The sequence below is a fragment of the Myotis brandtii genome, unplaced genomic scaffold, assembly GCF_000412655.1.
Source record: "Myotis brandtii unplaced genomic scaffold, ASM41265v1 scaffold403, whole genome shotgun sequence".
Classification (NCBI taxonomy): Eukaryota; Metazoa; Chordata; class Mammalia; order Chiroptera; family Vespertilionidae; genus Myotis; species Myotis brandtii.
In genome coordinates, this window is record NW_005365474.1 from 505,018 (window position 1) to 526,597 (window position 21,580).

At 50.7% G+C, this 21,580-nt stretch overlaps 2 protein-coding genes across 5 annotated transcripts in view; one reads left to right on the forward strand and one right to left on the reverse strand.

Annotated features, from left to right (window-relative positions):
• PGAM5 (PGAM family member 5, serine/threonine protein phosphatase, mitochondrial) overlaps window positions 1-5,446 on the forward strand; it is a 6,447-nt gene extending 1,001 nt beyond the window's left edge. The window contains exons 2-7 of the mRNA XM_014545356.1: window positions 520-622; window positions 1,654-1,832; window positions 2,410-2,535; window positions 2,608-2,696; window positions 2,809-2,942; window positions 4,448-5,446. Of these exons, the coding sequence (XP_014400842.1) occupies window positions 520-622; window positions 1,654-1,832; window positions 2,410-2,535; window positions 2,608-2,696; window positions 2,809-2,942; window positions 4,448-4,598 (782 nt within the window). The 3' untranslated portion in view covers window positions 4,599-5,446. The remainder of the gene's footprint in view (window positions 1-519; window positions 623-1,653; window positions 1,833-2,409; window positions 2,536-2,607; window positions 2,697-2,808; window positions 2,943-4,447) is intronic.
• A 1,305-nt stretch (window positions 5,447-6,751) lies between these two features.
• ANKLE2 (ankyrin repeat and LEM domain containing 2) lies at window positions 6,752-19,997 on the reverse strand. 4 transcript variants are annotated; one of them, XM_014545366.1, is made up of 12 exons: window positions 19,532-19,997; window positions 17,310-17,504; window positions 15,746-15,942; window positions 15,478-15,666; window positions 14,211-14,333; window positions 12,194-12,260; window positions 11,220-11,392; window positions 11,038-11,144; window positions 10,241-10,413; window positions 9,216-9,864; window positions 8,644-8,775; window positions 6,752-8,230 (listed from the first exon to the last, which is right to left on the reverse strand). In XM_014545366.1, the coding sequence occupies exons 1-12, from the start codon at window positions 19,947-19,949 to the stop codon at window positions 8,008-8,010; spliced, it is 2,646 nt and encodes an 881-aa protein (XP_014400852.1). In that variant the 5' UTR covers window positions 19,950-19,997; the 3' UTR covers window positions 6,752-8,007. The 4 variants fall into 4 exon arrangements, with proteins under 4 accessions (XP_014400852.1, XP_014400851.1, XP_014400850.1 ...); XM_014545365.1 differs by having other exon boundaries at window positions 15,746-15,945; XM_014545364.1 differs by having other exon boundaries at window positions 17,298-17,504.
• Between the last annotated feature and the right edge of the window lie 1,583 nt (window positions 19,998-21,580).

A 21,580-nucleotide genomic window follows, 5' to 3' on the forward strand; every position in this document is an offset into this window, starting at 1 on the left:
AGCCGGTTCGACAGAGGGCGGCGTGCTCCGTGCGGGTCTCTGGCTGTGACGAGGGGCGAGCGCGGGAAGCGGGGACAGTGGTCATTTTGACCCAAGGGGTCGCCTTCAGTTCGGGGCAGAGGACCTCGCGGCGGGCTGTCGCCGCGGTTTCCCTCCTGCACCTCCGGATCCGGCTCCGGGTCGGCGGTGGCTGTCGGTCCCTCCTGACCGCCGGGAGGAGGGTGTGGATGCCGAGGAGGGAGGACGCGCCGGGGCCGGACTCGCAGGCGCCTCCCGGGACCTTGGGTCGGTCCCTGGCCCCAGACACGTGCCCTTATCAGCACTTGAAAGGTGACTCCTGTGACCTGGAAACAATTCTTAGTCTCATTTAATGTTAATTTAAATTTTAAAACCACAGCAGCGCAGATGCGTAAGTACTTAGTTGCCGGTGGTCCTTGTGACCCGTCGGATTAAATAAAGTGAGTTACTGCATGAAACCCCGGCGCTCTTCCTGCTTCCACGCTGCCTGCTCGCGAGGTTGAAACTGCCCACTCGCGGTGTTGTGTTTCTCGGGACAGACATTCCCAGGTCCCGGTGGCACTTTGCTGGGCGAGGCTCTTAGCGTGGTCCTATCAGCAGCTCGGTAGGGATTCTTTGTTGTAAACGTTAACGTTGAAAATGTAAACTGATTTGTGAATAGTTTTAGATTTTCAGGAAGTTGGCCGAGATGACAGTTCCTGTGTGCTCCGCACCTAATTTCTCTTCTCTTTTCTAGACATCAGTGTAGGCTCAGGCCTTTGTAAGGAAGCAGGTTCACTCGGAGGTTGAAGCCTAGATTCATGGGCGGGGGGACCGTCCACGCTGGAAAGTTCTACGTCTGCAGCCTCTTCCTTCCCTTGCTGCCCCCTGGCACTCCCTGTCTGCCTGCAGCTCCCAGGTGTCTTCTCTGGCTCAGCCCCAGCTCCCACCCACCTGCCATGGCAACTTGGTTGCTATGGGCACCAAGGGTTCCCTCACCCAGGCAGAGCCCCAGACCTCACTCCAGCCGAGTGTTCTTGTCCTGGCCTTGCCGTTGTCACCGATGTTCAGTTTCTGTGGAGCCACCAGACACACCTGCCGTCACCTGTCACTTCTCAGTGGCTTTGCTGGGTCCCAGCCCCTTCCACCAGTTCCCAGCATTCGGGGTGCCATCCATCTGTGCCATGGTCATGGGAACCTGTCCTCATCGTCCCATGTGCTGCCGGGCATTTAAACTGTGCTTAGTGTGACTGGGGAAGTGGAGTTTCAATTTTATTTCACTTTCTTTGTTTTGAGTGAAGTAGCCACAGGGCTAGTGGCTACTGTTGGGCAGCACAGTTCCAGACTCAGCCTCCCCATCAGCGGGCTGTGGCCGCCTTCCCACAGCCGCTCCTTCCCATCACCTGCTTCCTTTCTCCGTCACTGGTCACCTGCTGTTACCAGTCTGTCCCTACAGAACAAGCTGCAGAAGGGCTTTGCGTGTCTGTTTTGCTCCCCGCCTGGTCACCCACAATAGGCCTGGCACCCGGCTCTGGGGTGGACGAGGGCCTTGGCTCCTGTGCTCTCCCCGGACAGCGAGACCATCTTGTCAGAAGTTCTCCAGGGTGGCATGTGAGGCGGGTCACAAGGACATGCTGTCTCCCGTTTCAATGTTAGGCGAGAACCGCTCTCCCTGGTCAACCTTCGGAAGAGGCACTCGGGCTCTGGAGACGAGGACTTGGCGTCCAGGATCGACAACTACAAAGCCAAGGCCACGCGGCACATCTTCCTCATCAGGCACTCCCAGTACCACACGGACGCCCCCCGGGAAAAGGACCGCACCCTGACACCCCTGGGTATGTGGCGGGCTGAGCCCCGACGGGCCCCTGCGGCCGGCCTCCCTGAGCCTGTTGGCCCAGATTCAAGCATTGTCGTTATCAGCAATGCTCAGCCTCTGACACACGACCGGCTTTGAAAACGCCCTCAACTTCAAATATTACAAAGATATTGTGGGTGTGGTTCCAGGCCATGGCAGTAAAGCTGGTTGTAATTTTTTTGCTGGTGGAGGGTCTTGCCTTCAGTTAGTAAAAAAAAGCAAGGTCTGTGCAGCACAAGAAAACGAGGTTGCCCGTTGCCGCAGGCAGCGACACCCGTGTTCACATCTGTGGGGCTCACATAGCCAGTGGGGCCACAGCCTTCGAGCCTTAGTCTTTGGACGAAGTTGAGACAGGTTGGTGTGAGGGACTCAGAGACAGTAGGCAGGGCCCACCCAGATGTTAGCGACCCTCTACCTTCGTCATTGTTTAATGGTTTTTCTCTGCCTGGGACTGAAGGTCACTAGATGGTCTCATTGTCACTCGGTAAGGACTGAAGTGTTTGTGGGGTGCGCAGGAGGGACTCCAGCCGCATGCAATCTCTTGTCTCACCTTCAAGGTCGTGAGCAGGCCGAGCTCACTGGCCTCCGACTTGCAAGCTTGGGGTTGAGGTTTAACAAAATCGTCCACTCCTCCATGACCCGCGCAGTGGAAACCACCGACATCATCAGCAAACACCTGCCAGGTGAGTGGCCGTCCGGTGCCTCCGCGCTTGGAGGGACACCCGGGGTCTCCGCTGATCCCTGCTGCTCCGCAGGTGTCTCCACGGTCAGCACCGACCTGCTGAGGGAAGGCGCCCGCATCGAGCCGGACCCGCCCGTGTCTCACTGGAAGCCGGAAGCTGTGGTAAAACGCCCAAGGACAGTGGTCTCCCTTCCCTTGCTGGCCCCTGGCACTCCCCTCCTCCCTCCACTCGGGCTGGCAGCCTCCAGGCTTAGGTGCCTCTCTCTGCCCCCAGCAGTATTATGAAGACGGAGCCAGGATCGAGGCCGCCTTCCGGAACTACATCCACCGGGCAGATGTCAAGCAGCAGGAGGACAGTTACGAGATCTTCATATGCCACGCCAACGTCATCCGCTACATCGTGTGCAGGTGAGGCGCCCTCGGCCTGGCCTGCCTCGGGCCTTCCCACTGTCGTGGAGGCCGCGTGTCTGGAGTTTCTCGTGATCGTGTGTTTGGGCAGCAATAGCCTAGGTCCTGTCCCGGGTGGTGTGAGCGTGGCCCTGGTGAAGGCACCATTCCGTGTGTGCTGCACCTGTCCCTGCACAGTCGTGTCTCCCCTCGGTGGCGACGTGCCCACATCCTGTTTCCTCGGGCTCACACCGACCGAGTCCCCTGCTGCACGGCTGGTGTGTGCCGCGGCCTGTCCTCCTTGTTACCATAGTTCTGCAGGAGCCAGTCTTTGCCTCCTTAGTCACCTTGCTGCTCCGCTGCTCCGGCGCCAGTCAGGGAACTCCTTCCCCGGCTTCGGTGCCCGTCCTTCCTGGCTGCACAGGAAGTCCCAGGACCCTGGTGACGTGGGCCCCGAGCAGCAGCTGGTGTCAGTGCCTGGAGGTGGGGCAGCCAGCTGGGTGCTGTGTATTGAAATAACTGAGGAACCCTACCCCCCCCCCCAAATCCATTAGAAAGTGTCAGGCACTCCCATCACTGAGGGGCTGCCCTCAGGACAAGTCCAGCAGTGGCAGGACAGGACACACTTCAGCCAGCTGCCCAGGGCCTCCACTCGCCCTGCTTGCCCCTGGGCCTGTGGCCTGGGCTGTGGGCGGCTGTCTCCCCTCAGATGTCACCTGCCCAGCCCCAGTGAGGGCCAGGGGTTCAGCTCACTCGGGCTCCCAGCCAGACCCATGGTCTGGGGATGAGGGGCGCCTGGGCTCCATGCCCTTCACTCCAGTGCTCTGGGGGCCCAGCCTCGGCGCCTGTGCTCAGGGCACGTTGTTCCCAGGCTGTGCTGCTTGCTGCTCTGGGCACCTGAGGGCAAGCTGCCTGGGGGCTGCTGTGCTGTGCTGTGTGGACAGGGCGTTATTCACATCCTGGGACAGGTTGGCCTAAGCAGTCACTGCTGGGTGACCCCCAGGCTGCAACGGCACCAGGAGTGCTTGGGGCTTGGAGTAGGGGTGACCTGTGAACTAAAGGGCCAGAAAGAGCCAAGGCGTCTCCGTGGTGACTGAGGGCAGACGCTGAGGACAGCGAAGGCCACACGGAGACTTTGTGGAGCAGGAAGGTTATTCCTTTAAGTTGACAGAACTCATGGTGGCTGCCGGTACAGGGTAAGCCGGGGCCATGCTACTCGTCCCCAAGCTCTGGGCACGGAGGATGCCTGGTGCCCCAATAACACTGGGCTTTTTTTAGTAAATACTAACCATGCCTAATGGAGAGCAAGGAAAGGCTCCGTGGCTGGGAGCTGTCCCTGCCTGCCTCTCACAATGGAAACAAATTGTGTGCACTTAGAGGAAACCAGTGTGTTTCTGACTCATGGGCAGGTCATGACATGTGCGATGCAATCCCATAAATGCTGTCACTCAGCCCAGCGCCTGGTCTGCAGGCGGGGCTAGAGCTCCGCGATCCCTGCAGCACATTCTCCCCCCTCCTCTCCCCAGGGCACTGCAGTTCCCTCCAGAAGGCTGGCTCCGCCTCTCCCTCAACAACGGCAGCATCACCCACCTGGTGGTCCGGCCTGACGGCTGCGTGGCGCTCAGGGCCCTCGGGGACACAGGGTTCATGCCTCCAGACAAGATCTCCCGCTCCTGAGCCCCGCTCTCCTCACCCGTGCCCGGCTCTGGCATGGGAGCCGCCAAGAACACGGAGACTGTGCCTCCGCCCACTCCACAGGCTGCGCTGGGTCACCTCATTTCTCTAGGACCAGGCGGAGGCGGGTGAGGTGTCTCAATCGCCGCGTGTCATTCTGGCCCAAAATGGAAAGGGGAATGTGCTGGTCCTTTGGCGAGGTTTCCGGCCCAGTCTCACCCCAGGAGCCTGTGGGGTGAAGGCCTCCTCACAGGTGTCACCGTGGGGACCACAGCACCTGCAGTGGCCACACGACCCCTTGAGGCACTCAGCAAAGCCCGCCGGCACCAGGGACTTGGGGAGCCCAGCATTTCCATCCATAACTTATTTGGCTTCGTACATTCTTCACATTCTTAAACCCTTTCGTCACTTTGTCAAATAAAGATTTTTCCATCTGGTTCTTGGGTTGAGAACCAATGTCTCACTCCACAGTCTTGCATCCCTGATGCTGTTGGGTGTGAACACACTTGTGTTATTAGGCCTCTCTGGACACAGGAGCACCTGGGCAGGTGAGAGGGGATGCCACCTGCTGGTTTCACAGGAGAGGGGCCAGGTGGGGATAGCCAGAAGAGTCCTGTTTAAGTAAAATAGCTCGCTGACAGCTCATTCTGTGTGCCTCTGGCTGTTAAACTTTCATGCTTATGGATTAAAATATTTGAACAATGATGTGTCCATCCCAAATATTTGCAAAAACAGTGTAATTTCTATGAAGTGGTTATGAACATTTTCTGCAGTGCAACTAAATGGGATGTCTGATCCATGTCTGTCAACTTTGGAAATAACTACAAAATAAAACTTTATTTTACTGGTTTTCAAAGTGCTAATTGTGAATGTTTTAAAGAAGCCTGACAAAGGCAGCCCACACTGGCTGACACCCAGGAATGAGGCTTTGCTGGGCAGTTGCCACCAGAGGCCTCGGTGACGGACCCTGAGCCAAGACTGTGAGTCTGACGAAGCAGCAACCACGTGCACCGTTCCCAGGAATAGTTTTGACAGCTAAGCCAGGATCTGTGCCAACTTCTAGAAACACAAATGTGACAGGTGCACTCACGTCTGACCTCAGGGTGAGCCCTGGACCCCAGGGGCTACAGGCCTGAAGGGGGGGCGGCAGGCCCTCTTACCTGTCCTGTCTTCAGACCTACCTTTTTAGTGGCATTTCTGCCCTTTGTACAACCTGTGAGAAGCAAGGCAGCCTCCCAGAAACCGGAAATGAGCCCCCTTGGGGGAGGCAGTTAAGGAGTGGGAGGAGGGTGTTGGGCATGCAGTTCCAGGGCCCAGTGACTGGTGGAAACTGTCCCCTGAGGTAGGACAGGTGACCAGAGGCTTCTGAAACAGGTCACCACACGCGAAGATTGGCCATCAGGAATGCATGTGCCATGAGGGACCAGGCCGACACCAGTGGGAGGCAGGCTGTTCGTGCTGCTGCTGCTTGGTCTAGATATTCCTGCTGAGGCAGCTGAAGGCAGAAAGGTAGTGCAGTCTGGAGCCAGAGCACATGGTGTCTGCACATGCGAACATCCGTGTCAGGGACAGGAAAAGCCTGTGCCTCCAGCAGTCCAGTGAGTGCGCCCGGCTCAGGGGACGTTCAAAACTACACCCAACGGGCAGGCATCCCACAACCCACCCTTTCCTCTGGAAGCTGTGGAAGCTTCTGGAAAGATGTAAGTTACTCAGAGGATCTGTCTGTGGTCCTTGCACATGGGACGGACACTCACTTCACAGCAGAGGAAGCCTCCCGGGCCCAGCACCCCAACCCACCGAGGAGCAGCTCACAGGTCACCTCTTTCCAAAACAGAAACGACACACCGACTGTTCGCATCACAGAGGCAGGTAGGAAATCTGTGTGGATTTAACCGATGCCACGTTGTTCACAAGTGTTAGGAATGAGGTGAACAGTTTCACCAAACACTAAGGGCATTTGGCCGGGTAACAGGTGAGAGGTCTTTCTGAAATCTTGGAATTATTACCACATGGTTTTAAAAAATTCATTTCATTAAGTAGTTTTACAAAGATCATCACTGTAGGTCTCGTGATGATGCGATCACTGGGACTCAGCCACCTGACAGAAACACATGGGGAACAAAGGCCAAAGCTTCACAAAACGAACAGTAGTCGGCAAAATTACAGCAAAAACACTATTTTAATTTCATCTGAATATTTACAGCAATATACAGCACAGTAGGGTAAGATTCCAGGAAAAACAGATCAGCACTGTGAATATCTGCATTCTGATTTCTGTTGAGAACAGATGCCTTTTAAAATGCCATTGGATTTTACAATAGAATGTTATTTTCTGTCTTCCATCTAGATTGTTGGCCACACTAGATGTGAAAACACCTTGTGTAACAACCACTAGAATTTTTAAATCTAAATCTTGATGCTAATATTCCTGACCTGCCTCTTGTTATCATGTGAAATAACAATTTTTATGAATGAAAAAGAATCTCACACCTACTTAGTATCACTGTACACCCTCAAAAAACAAGCTCAGAAAAAATAAAAAATGATTTACAAAAGGCACTGAAGTCAGTTAAAGCACAGGTAGAGTTTTCTGTCCCTGGACATCCGGTATGGGCCGGGGAGCTGTGGTGACCCCCACGCTCTGTGCACACAGACAGGGGAGGGAGGGCCCTTAAAGTAAACCACACTCGAGTAACTAAACCAGGCTCAAACCTGCCGAAAGTCGACCTCTAGTTTCTGTACTAAAAGCTGACATGTTATAAAGGAACTCCAACTGAAGTGAATTCTAAAATAGGAGATAATTTCAAAACCAGGGAACAACTTACAGATCACCCCACCCCCACTGCACTGGCAGCAGAGCACACGCGGCTCAGTGCTGGCGGAAACACCTCCTGGCTGCGGGGGTTCCTGCCTACCACTCGCCTCCCAGTGACTACAGATTTTGCCCAAGAGAAAGAACAGCTTTAAATTCATCTAACCAAGGAGAACCCAAAAGTGAAAAACCCTCCCTGAAAAGGAAGGTGAACAAAATTCACCTTCGTTTTCAGAACGGAGTTGAAGTGAGCATGGCTGTGGCAGGGGCTGGCCCTGCATGGCCATCACCGCCTCCGGCACCCACTGGGATTCGTGGGAATGCAAGCAGCTGAGCTCCCGTCCCACGCGCACCAGGATGTAACCGGTCTGCATCATGACCATGTTCAGTTTTCAGAAAACTGGTATCCGCGTTTGCTTTCATCAACTTCTCTCAAAATGCCAGAAATCTATATTTTACATGAAACATTTGCATTTTCTAAAATTCTTACTCTCAAAATGAGGATTAATAAATGAATCAGCATATATCCTTTTTCTGTGAATTTTAGCAACACACACATTACCCTTCGTTAATGAAGCGAGAGCCCAGCACACGCACAGCCTACAAGGCTGCGTGCTGGGCCAGGCGCACCATCCTGCGGAGGTGGCCCCCGTTGGCAGGGCTGTAGCGCCCCGGGCTGCCCAAACGGGGGGAGTGGGGGACAGAGCCAGGCTTCCTGGGGCTGCCCCCTGCGGGACCACTTCTCCCTGGGCTGCAGCTAGTCGGGCAATCGAGATCCGGCAGCTGAGATGTCAACTTCACTTTTATCGAGGGGCTCGGCCAACTGAGGAAACCAAGAAAGGTCTGTCAGCACGGACGGTGGGGGTGTGGGGAGAGTGGAGGCCACAACAGGACCTGGGCTCCTGCTCCTGAGCCGAGGCTCCACTGTGGCTCCAACCAGAGGCCCTTAGAACCTCGGAACACTGGCCCTGAAGACGAACAGCTCATGTGACTGTCCACGTGAATCCCACATGACCATCACCAGGAACCCCGGGCACCCTCCCTGCAGCCTCCCTGCCAGCAGCACCCTTCTGTTCTCGCACCCACTACAGACCTCCCTCCCATGGTGCCCCAGCCACGGCCGCACATGGGGAACTACACGCTAGCGTGGCAGTGTCCTGGGGAACCACAAGGTGCACGTGGGTCAGAATCAGTCGCTCTGGACGCTAGTACCAGCAACCCCTGGGCCCGCGGTACCTCTGCCTGTCGGAGGGTGGGTAGCCCAGGACAGCGCTCCTCCACCTGTGCACGGCAGGGTGCCGCTGAGGGTCCAGGTCTGCACCCTCCAGAGCTGCCAAGACGTCACGATCCAGTTTGGACGGCTCCTCCCTGCACGGCGTCAGAGAAGAGAACGTGTGTGACTAAGACAGACTTCACACCCCTGCCCGAACTCAGGAACCCAGCCCGGTGTAGGCGCTGGGCCCCACCGCCCCAAGACCCTCTGTGAAAATGCAGTCCTATTTCCACTTCTGAGAACCATCAACCTGGACAGGCCACCTGGGAGGCGTAGACTGACCCCAGGCCTTTCTTCCTACAACAAGCTATAGTCTTAGGACGTTCCAGTCATTCTGGGGGCAACCATTTCCCCAGGAAGGACAGCAGCACAAGGATGAGCTAGAAAGGACGTGTTCCCACCAGCCTGAGACCCAGGCTACGGGCAGAGCAAAGCTTTCAGAGAATCAGTCAGTGTCACACGCACACCCCTTCTCCACATCACTGCGCTCAGACCCGTCCCACAGCCACCCACATGCTCACACACCCACTCATACCCCAGAAGGAAGAGCCTCCGGACAGGCTCCTTCCTGGCGGCGACCCCCAAGGGCTCCGAGGACGCAGAGGTGCAGCTGTGCTGGGCCTCGTGGCTGGGGCAGCGGGGACCCAGGCACAGGTTTGCAATGCCCGCTGACATCTCGCTTTCCGTCCCTGCTTGGCTGCTTCCGAGTCTGTCGGCAGCAGAAGGCTCTACCACGTCACTGTCCACCACTTCCGTTCCCGACGTCAGGATCTTCTCATCTCTCGTTTTCACACTTTTATTTGGTGTCTCGGAAAACCCACTTCCTAGATTCTGCAATTTGAGCTTGTCGAACTCAACAGTCAAGCCAGAGACAGGTGACGAGAGGGCTTCCTCCCCGCTCGCGGCCTCTGTCCTCTTCCCACGCTGGGTCTGGCCACCGCTCAGGGGGCTGCAGAAGCCATTCCTGCTGCTGTGGGGACAGGGCCGCGCCTCGTCTTCTATAAGGTTCGTCCTCTGCTCCAAGGGAAGGATGTCGCAGCCCGAGTCTCTGGAAGCCCTGACTGTGGGCTGGCTGTTGTTTCGAGCTGTGTTCTGCCGATTCTTAATCTCTTCCAAGCTCATGTCATCGTCTTCATCGAGAAAGGCCCTCACAGAGATGGAATTGCTGCACTTCCCACGACAGCCTGTGAGGGAGACAAAGTGGCTCCTCAGGTGCAGGTAACAGAGCCGCACGACATGCACTCGGCACAGCACAGACCCCACGACCAACCCCTCTCTCATCAAAGCCTCCTCCTCAGACACAAGACCAAACCACCCACCTGCTCCAGGGAAAGGACAAGCAGGGTGAGCAAACTGAAACAGCCTCCAGGAAAATGAGAAGGAAGCCAAAGCCAAAAGCAGCCACAGGGAGGGGCAGGCTGATCTGCGGAACCCAGGGCACTGAGAGCCTGACGGGCAGAGGAGCCGCAGGCGCTCCCGCATCCGCAGGGACGTGCTCTTGGTCGGGGCCACAGACAGGATCCAGGTCCTGTGAGCACAGGGATGCCCTCAAGTCCTTACCCAAGGCAGAAGCCTCGTTTTCTCCTAGGTCTTGTTGGGCCTTTCTGCCCACTTCCTGCTGTGCAAGGTATTCCTCCAGCTTCTGCAGGCCCTCCTGGGAAGACAGGTCAGCAAAACAGCCCAGAAAGTCCCAGTACTCGACCCAGGGGTACCCCAGCTCGTGAGCCAGGTGCCTGTGGGAATAAAGCACAGTGAGAGCTGTGCAACCAGAGAACAAACTCCCAGCGCTGCTCACACAGCAGAGAGCCAGTTAAGGAGGAACCCAACCAGAACACACCTGCACAACACACCCTAGAGATAAAAGGCAGAACAGCAAAAACAGACCAACTTTTAGTTTTAATAAAACAGTGACGAAAAGTTGGATAGGATTCTGGTTTGGGCCAGGCATATACAATTTATAAGTTCTTTTCAAGTTCAAGCTATACACCTGAAACTGGGCACAGCTTTTGTGAAAAAGTTCTAGTGCTTTTTAAAAAATTCAATGACACTTTGATTACACTGTAATTTGGCTCCCTGATTATGACTTCTAGTTTCTAGCCACCTGAGTCTTGTGCTCTATTTTCTCCCTCATTGCCAAGGAAGCACCCGTTGTAGGGCACCTCACTCCAAACTACCACCCCAGACAGAGGCGGCAGGCTGTCCCCTGGGGAGGGACTGCAGCAGGTACGAGGTGTGCAAGGAAGCAGAGCTCCAGAAAGCAAGGTTTCCTGGGAACTCTGGCTCTCAAGGCACATGTCCCGCTCCCCCCGTCAGCACAAGCCTTCCCCACGCAGCTGTCCCTCCTGCGACCTTCCTACCTGCCCGCTCTCTCCATGCCTCTTTCTGGGTCCGACTTCCTGACCCTGTGGAAGAAGCCTGCTTTCTCCCGAGGCGGGGTTTTCCAGAGCCTGCGAAAATCTTCCGCCTACGAGGGGAAACCGTGTGAGCTGTGCTGGGGGGCAGCGAGGCGCTCGTGCTAGAAGCTTCCACAGCAGCTCACCTTGGCTGGACTCATGGGCCCTGCGAAGGCTCTCAGGATCAGGGCAGGGTCTCTGGGGCTGCCTCCACCATGGCTGACGTGGGCGGTCTCGACCATCTGGTCTGGAGACCACAGCTCCCCAATCACGGGGGACGACGTGTCCTCCGCCCTCAGGAGGGGCACGTAGTAGTGACCTGGGAAGACACCAGGGCTGACCCACCTGCTCAGACGGCTCCTCACACGCAAAGCCGTGCTATCCCCGACGAAAGGCTGCCCATCTCTGGAGCTGAAGGACCTGGCGAGAGGCCAGCCTGTGCCGGTCTCACGGAAGGAGCCCACACTCTCCCTCTGCTGGGAAGTAAAAGGGAGGAAGGAGAGTGCAAACAGCGCCTCACCTCAGGTGAGAAGGGCTGAGAGGCAGGACTGCGGGGACCGGATCAGCCCACATAGGCAGCAGAGAAATGTTAAAAAGAAGGTACATTTCGCTTCTCCCTTTCCAACTCCCTACAGGTCACGTCTTGAAAAGCTGAGCAGGCAATCCAACTCTGGGCCCAGAGTGATGAGACCCAGGGCCGGTCAGGCCTCAGAAGTGAGGACTGCCCGGCGAGCAAAGGGAGGAGCGGCCTGGCCAAGGGGGCAGGGCCTGGCATAGACACGGACGATAGGGAGCCCCTGACGAACAACTGAGCAGCCAGGGAGCTCAGGCACCGCCTCTCCGACCTGCTTCTACCCGAGAAAGGTCAGACACACCTGCTACACGAGTGGCCTGCAGAGGGTAAGGGGTGAGGCCATGAACAACAGGCATCAAAGGAGGCGTTATGTGAAGACAGAGCTGGAACTCGAGCTGGGCGTGCAGGAAACAGTAACTATGACGAGAGCTGCCAAGAGGAGCTCACCCGCAGCCCTGGCTTCACTCCCCACACAGCCAGGCTTGGACGCTGTCCGGTCCTGCCCAACAATGGGCCTCACACTCCAGCACCGATGCCCCTCCTTACCCTTTAGATATTCTCTAATTCGTTCCTTCAATTCCACAGATTTATTTTTGCTTCTTTCACAAATAACCTGTTTAAAAAAACACAGAGTTATGTGAAGTTCACTCTAAATCTCAATTTATCACATTTTCTTATCATTAAAATTTTATAAAACCAAGTTTCTAAGTCAACAAAATAAGAACAGTATCTTATACTCAAAGAATAAGAATAGTATCTCAGGCACAAAGCCCACAACCAAAAACTGTGCGCTGAGCAGTACACACTTACTTCTAGAACATTTGTAACAGCTTAAGGGGCCAAGACAGGTAGAGAAACTCAGATTATGGGTCACTTTTATTTCCTTTCTCATGCTGCTCTACACCTGCTAATCTTCTGCACGGAGAAGAAACCGCAGAGCGCACTATCAAGTCAGAGCAGAGGCACACGCCAGGCTCACAGCCTTCAGTGCCGAGTCTGCTGTTGGCAGGGCTGACACAGAACACCTGTGAGGCATGGGACACACGTATTTGCTTTTTGCAACTCCAGGAATGAACTTTGTCAGCCCTCGAAGAATTGTAGTGACAAGAACATTTTTGCTAGAAGAAAAAACACCCAATAACTTTCAAATAAGGAAGGAACCACAGAATTACCATCTCCTGCCAACCTGTGAGAATTCATCTACAGTACAATTGTACAGTGTATCCTGGGACTCAAGCAACTATGTTTATAAGTCTGTAACTAATTGTGAGCGATGCCAAATGCTTTTAAAATGTGTTACAAAACAGCAATTTCTATTGAAAAAAATATGCCCGCTAGTGTGGCTCAGTGGTTGCCACAAACCAGGTCACCAGTTCAATTCCCAGTCAAGGCACATGCCCCAGTTGTGGGCTGGATCCCTAGTAAGGGTATGCAGGAGGCAGCTAAACAATGATTCTCTCTCATCAATGTTTCTATCTTTCTATCCCTCTCCCTTCCACTCTCTCAAAAAACATTAAAAAAATGTGTGTATGTATGTGTATATATATACACGCACACACACATACACACACACATTTAAATGCACAGAAAATGCTGAATCAGACATATGCAAAATCATGCTAATTTCTGAATTGTATGATTGTCTAAATTGTATTCTTTTTATGTATATTGTAAACTTTGCCCAGAAAGTGGGCACTATGTAGCCACAGCAATTACAAAGAAGGCGTTCGCTACCTGACAGGTTCTATTTCTAAAGGGCTGGCAGACCCAGGGCAGCTAAGAGCTCTAACCCATGGTCAGGTCCACTTCCTTCTCCACTTCACAGGCACAGACACACCTCTGGCCTTTCTAAGGCATATTGTGCTCAATTGCCAGAGTCTAGATCAGGCGTGGGCAAAATACGGCCCGCGGGCCGGATCCGGCCCGTTTGAAATGAATAAAACTAAAAAAAAAAGACCGTACCCTTTTATGTAATGATGTTTACTTTGAATTTATATTAGTTCACACAAACACTCCATCCATGCTTTTGTTCCGGCCCTCCGGTCCAGTTTAAGAACCCATTGTGGCCCTTGAGTCAAAAAGTTTGCCCACCCCTGGTCTAGATTATGACAAGGCCTGCTGTGTAAGGCTTGTAAGGGTCAGGCAGGAATGTGTAGGCGGGGCTTAGGACAGCCCCTGGTGCCCCCTGAACTGAACACATCATCACCATCACCACCACCATCACCCTCATCCTCACTCTCACCATCATCATCATCATCACCACCACCCTCACCCTCACTACCATCATCACGACCATCACTACCACCTTTTCTGTTCTCTGACCCTGGTCAACTGAGGTATGTACAAAGGGCAGTTGATAAGAGACTGTGAGCTGTTGAGAGTAAAATAAAATCAGCACCCTGGGGCTGCTCATTCCTCAGCAGACAGGTTCTAAGGAGTGCCTGTGAGGCACACACATTCACAGAGTTACTCCTGACTTCACAGTGGCTGTGATCACAGACTGTAAGTTTACAGATTTTCATTTCTGACACCATACAGTAACAGCATTTTACCAGGTACTTACATTTTCAGGTGTTTTACCACATTTATTCCGTGGGCATTTTGCAATCAAAGGGTGTGAAGAAAGCACGTTGACCACATCTGCATTCCCAAACTTACAAGCAAAATGCAACGGTGTGTCGTTGCCCTGAGAGATGCAGAGAAAGAACAGTTATTTCTTTTTTTTAATTTTTAAATATGTTTTTAAAATTATGACAGAAAGAGGAAGGGCAAGAGAGGGAGAGAGAGAGAGATAAACATCAATGATGAGAGAGAATTATTGATTGGCTGCCTCCTGCACACCCCACACTGGGTATTGAGCCCACAACCCAGGCATGTACAATGCCTATTACTCAGCCATAAAAAAATGAAATCTTGCCATTTGCAACAACATGGATGGATCCAGAGGATATTATGTTGAGTAAAATAAGTCAGAGAATGACAAATGCCATGATTTCCTTTTTATGTGGAATCTAAAAAACAAAATAAACGAACAAGAAAAACAGAGACAGACTCAGGTACAAAAAACAAAGTTATGGTTGCCAAATGAAAGGGCAAGTTTGAGGGCTGGATGAAAAAGATGAAGGTACAAATTGCCTGTTATAAAAACAGTCATGGGGATGTAAAGTACAGCACAGGGAATATTGTCAGTAATATTGTAATAAATATGTATGTGTCGGACACTAGACTTATCAGGGGGGTCACCTTTATGTAAGTTACATAAATGTCTAATCACTATGTTGTACACCTGACACTAATATAATATCGTATGTCGACTGTAACTGAAAAATAAAAAAATTAGTAATATTAGGGGACCACGTTGTAGAGTATACGATTATCTAACCACTATACTGTACACCTGAAACTAATGCAAAATAACTGAATGTGAACTGTAATCAAAAAATAAAATTTAAAAAGAAAAAATTTATTAAAAAAAGAGAAAATATTAGAAAGTTAAAGCCACAAACAATGGTCCACCCGAGTCCACGATGCTTCTCAACTCCCTACAGCTGCACCTCCCAAGCTGCCTGCAGCCCAGGGGCCTGATGGTCACAGCTCCCTGCTGTGTGTGTGTGTGTGTGTGTGTGTGTGTGTGTGTGTGCGCGCGCGCGCGCACGTGCGGCTGTTTTCCAACCGTCAGGAGCTCAATGAATGCACGTCTCCTTCCTGGCCCTCCACATGCACTGACAAAGTACAGGGATTAGGCAAATACTCAAAACCAGAAACACGAGTCTTGGTGGAACTGAGACTGGCTGTAACGTCACTGAAGAAAGAGAAGGCGCCACACTCACCCCCTTGTCGGGCGTGTTCAGGTACAGATCGAGGATGTAACAAATGCGGTTCTGCAGCATGTCCGGGGCGTCATCTGGGTACATGAGCCGCATAAACTCAGGGTTCTCCAGCGTCTCGAGAGTCAGCTGGCAGATGGAAGCCTGATTCTCTCTGGCAGCAACATGCATGACATTGTACCTACATCCCTCCTGAAGGAAAACCACAGATTCTGAGCTTCATGTTTGTCACCCAGAGTCTTGAAGCTAAGGATGCTGGATGCAGGCTTACCTGCACGATGGTTGGGTTGTCCCCCGAACCAATCAGATACCGAGGATTACTCCAGATGAGGTCAGAAAAGGTGTCTTCGTCTCCCTGCTCCACAGCTTTTCGCAATTTAGAAGTGAGGTCCTGCGTACGGGGATTTTTATAGCTGTTTGCTCGCTCTCTGTTTATGGTTTCTGACTCAGAAAAGCACAAGCCATCTGTTGCTAAGAGACAATTTAAGAACATTTAATGTGAAAAAATTACAGATACAACTAATGCAGATTTGAAAAGGAACTAAAAATAATCTAAAGAAAAAGAGACAGAAGAAATTAATAAACTTAAAGGTTAAAGTGATTAAACAGAACACAAACAATAACAGCAACAAGAAATGATAGAACAGCTAAATGAAACCCAGAAACCAGTTAGTTGAAAAAAACCTATAATAGGTAATCTCCCGATAAACATGATTAAAAAAAAAAGAATATTTAATTTCACGAACATTTTCTCAGCACCCCCATGTGCTACACTGAGCTGGTAAGTCTGTGATCTAGTTGGGAGTGACAGGTAGGGCCCAACGACAGTCCTCAGCGGATGGCCAATGTGCTAGCCTCCAGCAGTGGCACAAACACAGGGCAGCTGCATGTGAGTATAAAGCCAAACCCCCCTGGACTCCAGCTGGGAAAGCCCTGTGAAAGGGCCTCGAGCTCAGCAGCTGGAGGGGGACTGGGACACCTGGCCATGGCACTGCCCCAGATCCTGAAGCACAGGGCGCACTCCCAGAAGGCAGTGAGCCACAGTGATTTCTATCGGTTAATGACAACACCTGAAGAAGTCTGAACGCGATCTTCTCGAGGCAAAGTCACACACTGGGCAGAGGAAAGCCTGTTTGAAATCGTTCTGGTTTCCCTGTAAGAAGCATCCGTATAAGGCCAAGCAAGGGAACAGAGGAAACGCAGCAGACGGGACTCTGGACGGATGGCCCCACGTCTGCAGGGAGAGGGCCTTCCTCTGGACCCCAGCCAGCCTCGGAAGCAGGGCAACTGTGAGCCCCAAGAAGGGACGAGACCAAGGCCAGGGCTTTGCACAATGCTGACGACAAAGGCCCCTTCACAAGGCTGGGTTCTGAGCCAGGAGGGGTGTGGTCACCTTTCCGACTGAATGGACTGTCTGGGTCAAAGCTGGTGCCACAGCCCTGGAAGCAGGTGTAGCTTCAGGTGAGCAACAGACTGGTCTTGGCATAAAAATAATGGTCCTGAGTCTGATCGGCAACAGGGAGAGGAAGACAGAGGGAACGGGATGAAAGGTTGATGGTGGTCCTTTCAGCTCGTCAGCGTTGGGGCCTAGAGTAGTGGCCTGGCCCACTCAGCTCCTCCTCAACTCTACCCGCATGGTCCCCGGCCCCCCCAGCCCAGCCCATTCTCTTCCAGCTGCTCCATGGCCTGGGCTTTCACTTCCTGGCAAACTGGACTTCTCTCAAAGGCAGAGAAAACTAATTCCTGTATACAAGGACAGAGCACAAAATACTTGCAGGCAAATTTGATAGTAATGCCAAGCTGTGAACTGCTATGTAATTTACCTTTTAACCCACCATTGCTAGAGAGTGATGCTATTTTCACAGGAGAAAGTAGTGAAGAAGTTTTGCTTGGAGAAGGAAAATAACAATAAATTCCTCTAGCAAATTTCTCAGCATCTTCTCTGCTTGAAAAAGCTTTAAATCGGGATCCTTTGATCATCTTGACAGCTTGCAATGCTTCCTTCTTATCTTCATAAACATGAATCCTTTCTGGGAAAAGTAACAGACGGAAAACAGAGAGAGTAACTGGAGCCACTGTCACGTAGTCACACCCGAAGGCCCTGAGTTAACAGTAAACAGCTGTTACCCAGCTGCCTGACTTTTCTCTTATTTAATGTTTCATACTCTTTTTTAAAAAAAATATATTTTATTGATTTTTTAAGAGAGGAAGGGAGAGAGATAGAGAGTTAGAAACATCGATCAGCTGCCTCCTGCACATCTCCCACTGGGGATGTGCCCGCAACCCAGGTACATGCCCTTGACCGGAATCGAACCTGGGACCCTTCAGTCTGCAGGCCGACGCTCTATCCACTGAGCCAAACCGGTTTCGGCCATGTTTCATACTCTTAATGCTGAAGAAAAAGGGACTTAGCTAGCAGAAAGAGCACAATAAGCTTGATTATCTGTGTGTGTTGATATAAATAACATGATATTTTATACATGTATATAATTTTCTACCTAAGGATATACTCATATTAAGAAATGAAATACACGGGTTAAACTATGAACATATCAGCAAAACAGTGTAGAATTTTAGAAATAATTTTGGTCAGGCAATGCCTTTTTAAGTATGTCTAGAATACATAAGGGAAAAGAAAGTTCTGACTATATAAAAATATTAATGCTTTGCAGGGGAACTATCACAACCTAGTTCTGTATGAGATTCTCATAAATACATATAGTACAAATTAATGCCCATTGCTCAATAAAAATGGTCAAGAAGTATGACCAAGCAATTCATCAAATAAATATAAATAGACTATAACCATATAAAAAAGGTAATCGACCTAGAACAAAATAAAACTTTCTCTCATGCAAGTCATTCAATAATATACAGAATGACTGACTGAACAGATATCTGTTTTCCCTTTTTAGAAAAAAGTGTGAGTTCAATATTGTACTGTAGAGACTGGAAAGCAACTCCCGCATACACTGTGAATGGTAACATCTTTGGGAGGGCAGCAGCTTTCAAAGTTTAAGAATGCATCCCTTTGACCTGACAGTTTTACTTACCCATTAAAAAATATATTTTTTATTGATTTTAGAGAAAGAGGAAGGGAGAGAAAGAGAGAGAAATACCCATCAACTGCCTCCTGCATGCCCCCTAATGGGGATTGAGCAGAAACCTGGGCATGAGCCCTGACAGGGAATCGAACCAGCAACCTCTGGGTGCTTGGGATGATGCTCAACCAAGTGAGCCACACTGGCCAGGGCTACTTCACCATTTTTTAACTAAAATAAAACAATTTACATTTATGTACACCTATATAAACAAAAGCAATTATTAAGTGAATAGGATTTTAGTGGGGAGGAGGATAGAAATTTCACATTTTCTTTATGTACTATATATTTAATATATACATTATATCCTAATCAACAAGTTCTCATTAATTCTTTCCAATACTATTTTAGTTGTTTCAAACAGCAATTTTTTGATGTTGAAAATTATTTATTAAAAAAAAAAGAAAATTATTTATTGCCCATTTGCATTCATTAACATAACAGATGATCAGGTTATGTTGAAAAAATTAAAAAGGGCCCTGGCTGGTTTGGCTCAGTGGATAGAGCGTCAACCTGCAGATTCAAGGGTCCTAGGTTTGATTCCGGTCAAGGGTAGATGCCTGGGTTGTGGGCTCGGTCTCCAGTGGGAGGGCGTGCAGGAGGCAGCCAATCAATGATTCCCTCTCATCATTGATATTTCTATCTCTCTCTTCCTTTCCCTTCCTCTCTGAAATCAATAAAAATATATTTTTTTAAAAAAGAAAAAAAAAGATGATTAATTAATAGTAGCCAGCTAATAAATATTTTTCTTGATTTTTAAAAATTCATATATAGATCAAAATAAATTTCAAGGAGAGCCCTATACAAAAATGCCAACAGTGGTTAATTTGGGGTAACGGTTATGGTGACTAGATGACTCTTTCTTCTCCTCTGCTGTTGGGATTTTTAAGATCACCTTCTCCTTGCTGTCCAGGCACCCCCTCCCTAGGTAAGAAACGTCACGCTTGTCACTTTACCGTTTCTCGCTGGGGAGTCCTCGTAGGCCGGGTACACCCCATAGTACAGAGGCGGCTCAGTAGAGGCCCTCTCCACAGTTTTGGGGCCGTCAACCCCAGCCACAGCACTGAAGGCCACGGAGCAGGTCTCAGACTTCAGGGTCTCCTCCTCCGGAGGGTTCAAGCCCACTCCATAACCAAAATCTCTGTCTTCAGAAAAGCTGACCTGCTCTGCCGGGCTTCCTACGGTGGCCTGGTAGGGAGGGTGTGAAGGCAGGGTTCTTCTGTGCTCTAATAAAGCCTGAGCCAGTTTTTTCTCAAAAATGAACCTTGTGGTTGCAGTAATGGGTCCACATTTCAACCCGGCTTTGACAATTTCTTCTCTGAGTTCATCTGGATTCAGGAGTTTTAGTCGAGCTAAGATGGTATCCATTGTCATTGCACCTAGGCCCAAAACAACACAAATCAATTCAATGGTTTAAGTAAATCTTTTCTTTAAAAAGTGGTGCCCTGGCCAGGCAGAGCATCGTCCAGATATGACAAGGTTTGGGGCTCCATCCCTGGTCCGGGCACATCCAAGAATCAACCATGGGCCCTAACCAGTCTGGCTCAGTGGATAGAGCGTCAGCCTACGGACTAAACGGTCCTGGGTTCCATTCCAGTCGAGGGCATATGCCTGGGTTGTGGGCTCGATCCCCAGTGGGGGGCGTGCAGGAGGCAGCCAATCCATGATTCTTCTCATCATTGATGCTTCTATTTCTCTCTCCCTTCCTTCCTCTCTGAAATCAATAAAAATATTTTTTTTAAAAAATCAATCATTGAATGCATAAGTAAGTGGAACAACAAATCAATCATTTCTTCTCTATGTCAAATCAATAAAAAAATAGTGGCAAAAAAAGCTGGCTTCAGTTTCATTTCAATGCAGTGTTTCTCCACACTCTGGAGTCTATGAACTCCCTATGAGAATTTTCATTAAGTTTTTGGTTTCCAAATCTATCACAATATAAACAAAGTTAAGATACCCAGTATCCGGGCCATTTGGATAAGAGTCTTATCACCAGGACAATTACACGCGACCACACTAACATCCAGTGGGTATCCGGTGGGGAAGCTGGCACTCATTTGCTGCCAGTTGGAGTGCAATTTGGAACCATAACAAGGAAGGCGACCGGACAGTATCCATCAAAGCTCCAACTCCAGAAATTTATCCTACAGACAGACTTGCACTTTATTCTGTAAGTGATAGGAATTATGCAAAGACTTACAACAGAGGAGACACAGATAGCTCGGGCAGTCATCCTGCTGACAGTAACAAGTAGCTCATGTTTAATTTTTTGTGAGCCTTCCCATGTGCTTGGTGCTGTTTTGAGCACTCTACATACTCAAAATTATTTAATGGTAATAACTCCATCTGGTAGGTATCATCACTGATCACCCCCACTTTACAGATGGAAAACCCAAAACACAGAGAAGCTGAGGAACTTGTTCAAGTTATACAGCTATCAAACAAACAGATTTGAGCTGGAGCTTTAATCCATGTAGTATTTGAAGAACTAGCAGATAAGTCTATGGAGCACAGCTAGAATCAGGGAGAAGGTGAAAATGACAGGGAACTGACCACTGTGACTAATGGGGCTGGAGCCAAGGGCTCAGGCTACAGCAGGTCTGAATGATGGACGGATTAGATGCCCTGCGAGGGCCTTGAGGGGCTGTAGGTGGCCTGGGTAAATGCCTAGTTTCCAGTCCAAGTGCCCAGGAAGTGAGTCTACCCGCCCGAGGCAGAGAATATTGGACGCAGACCCAGTGGAGATGTAGGCACTGAGCATCGGAAACACCTACAGCACACCACGGGGCCCGTCAGTTTTCACGTCTGAGATTTAGAAGGAAAAAGAGGTTGGGAGTCATTAGCAAGACTCAGACAACATGAATACCCGCTGTAGCTGGAGGCTGGTAAAGGGTTCATCCTATTACCCTCTCTTCTTTTGTGCACTTCTTTTCAAAAAACTTTTTAGGATGCCGCCTCCCCCCACCCAACCCCAAGATTTCGAAAATGGCTGTGACTATTTGCAG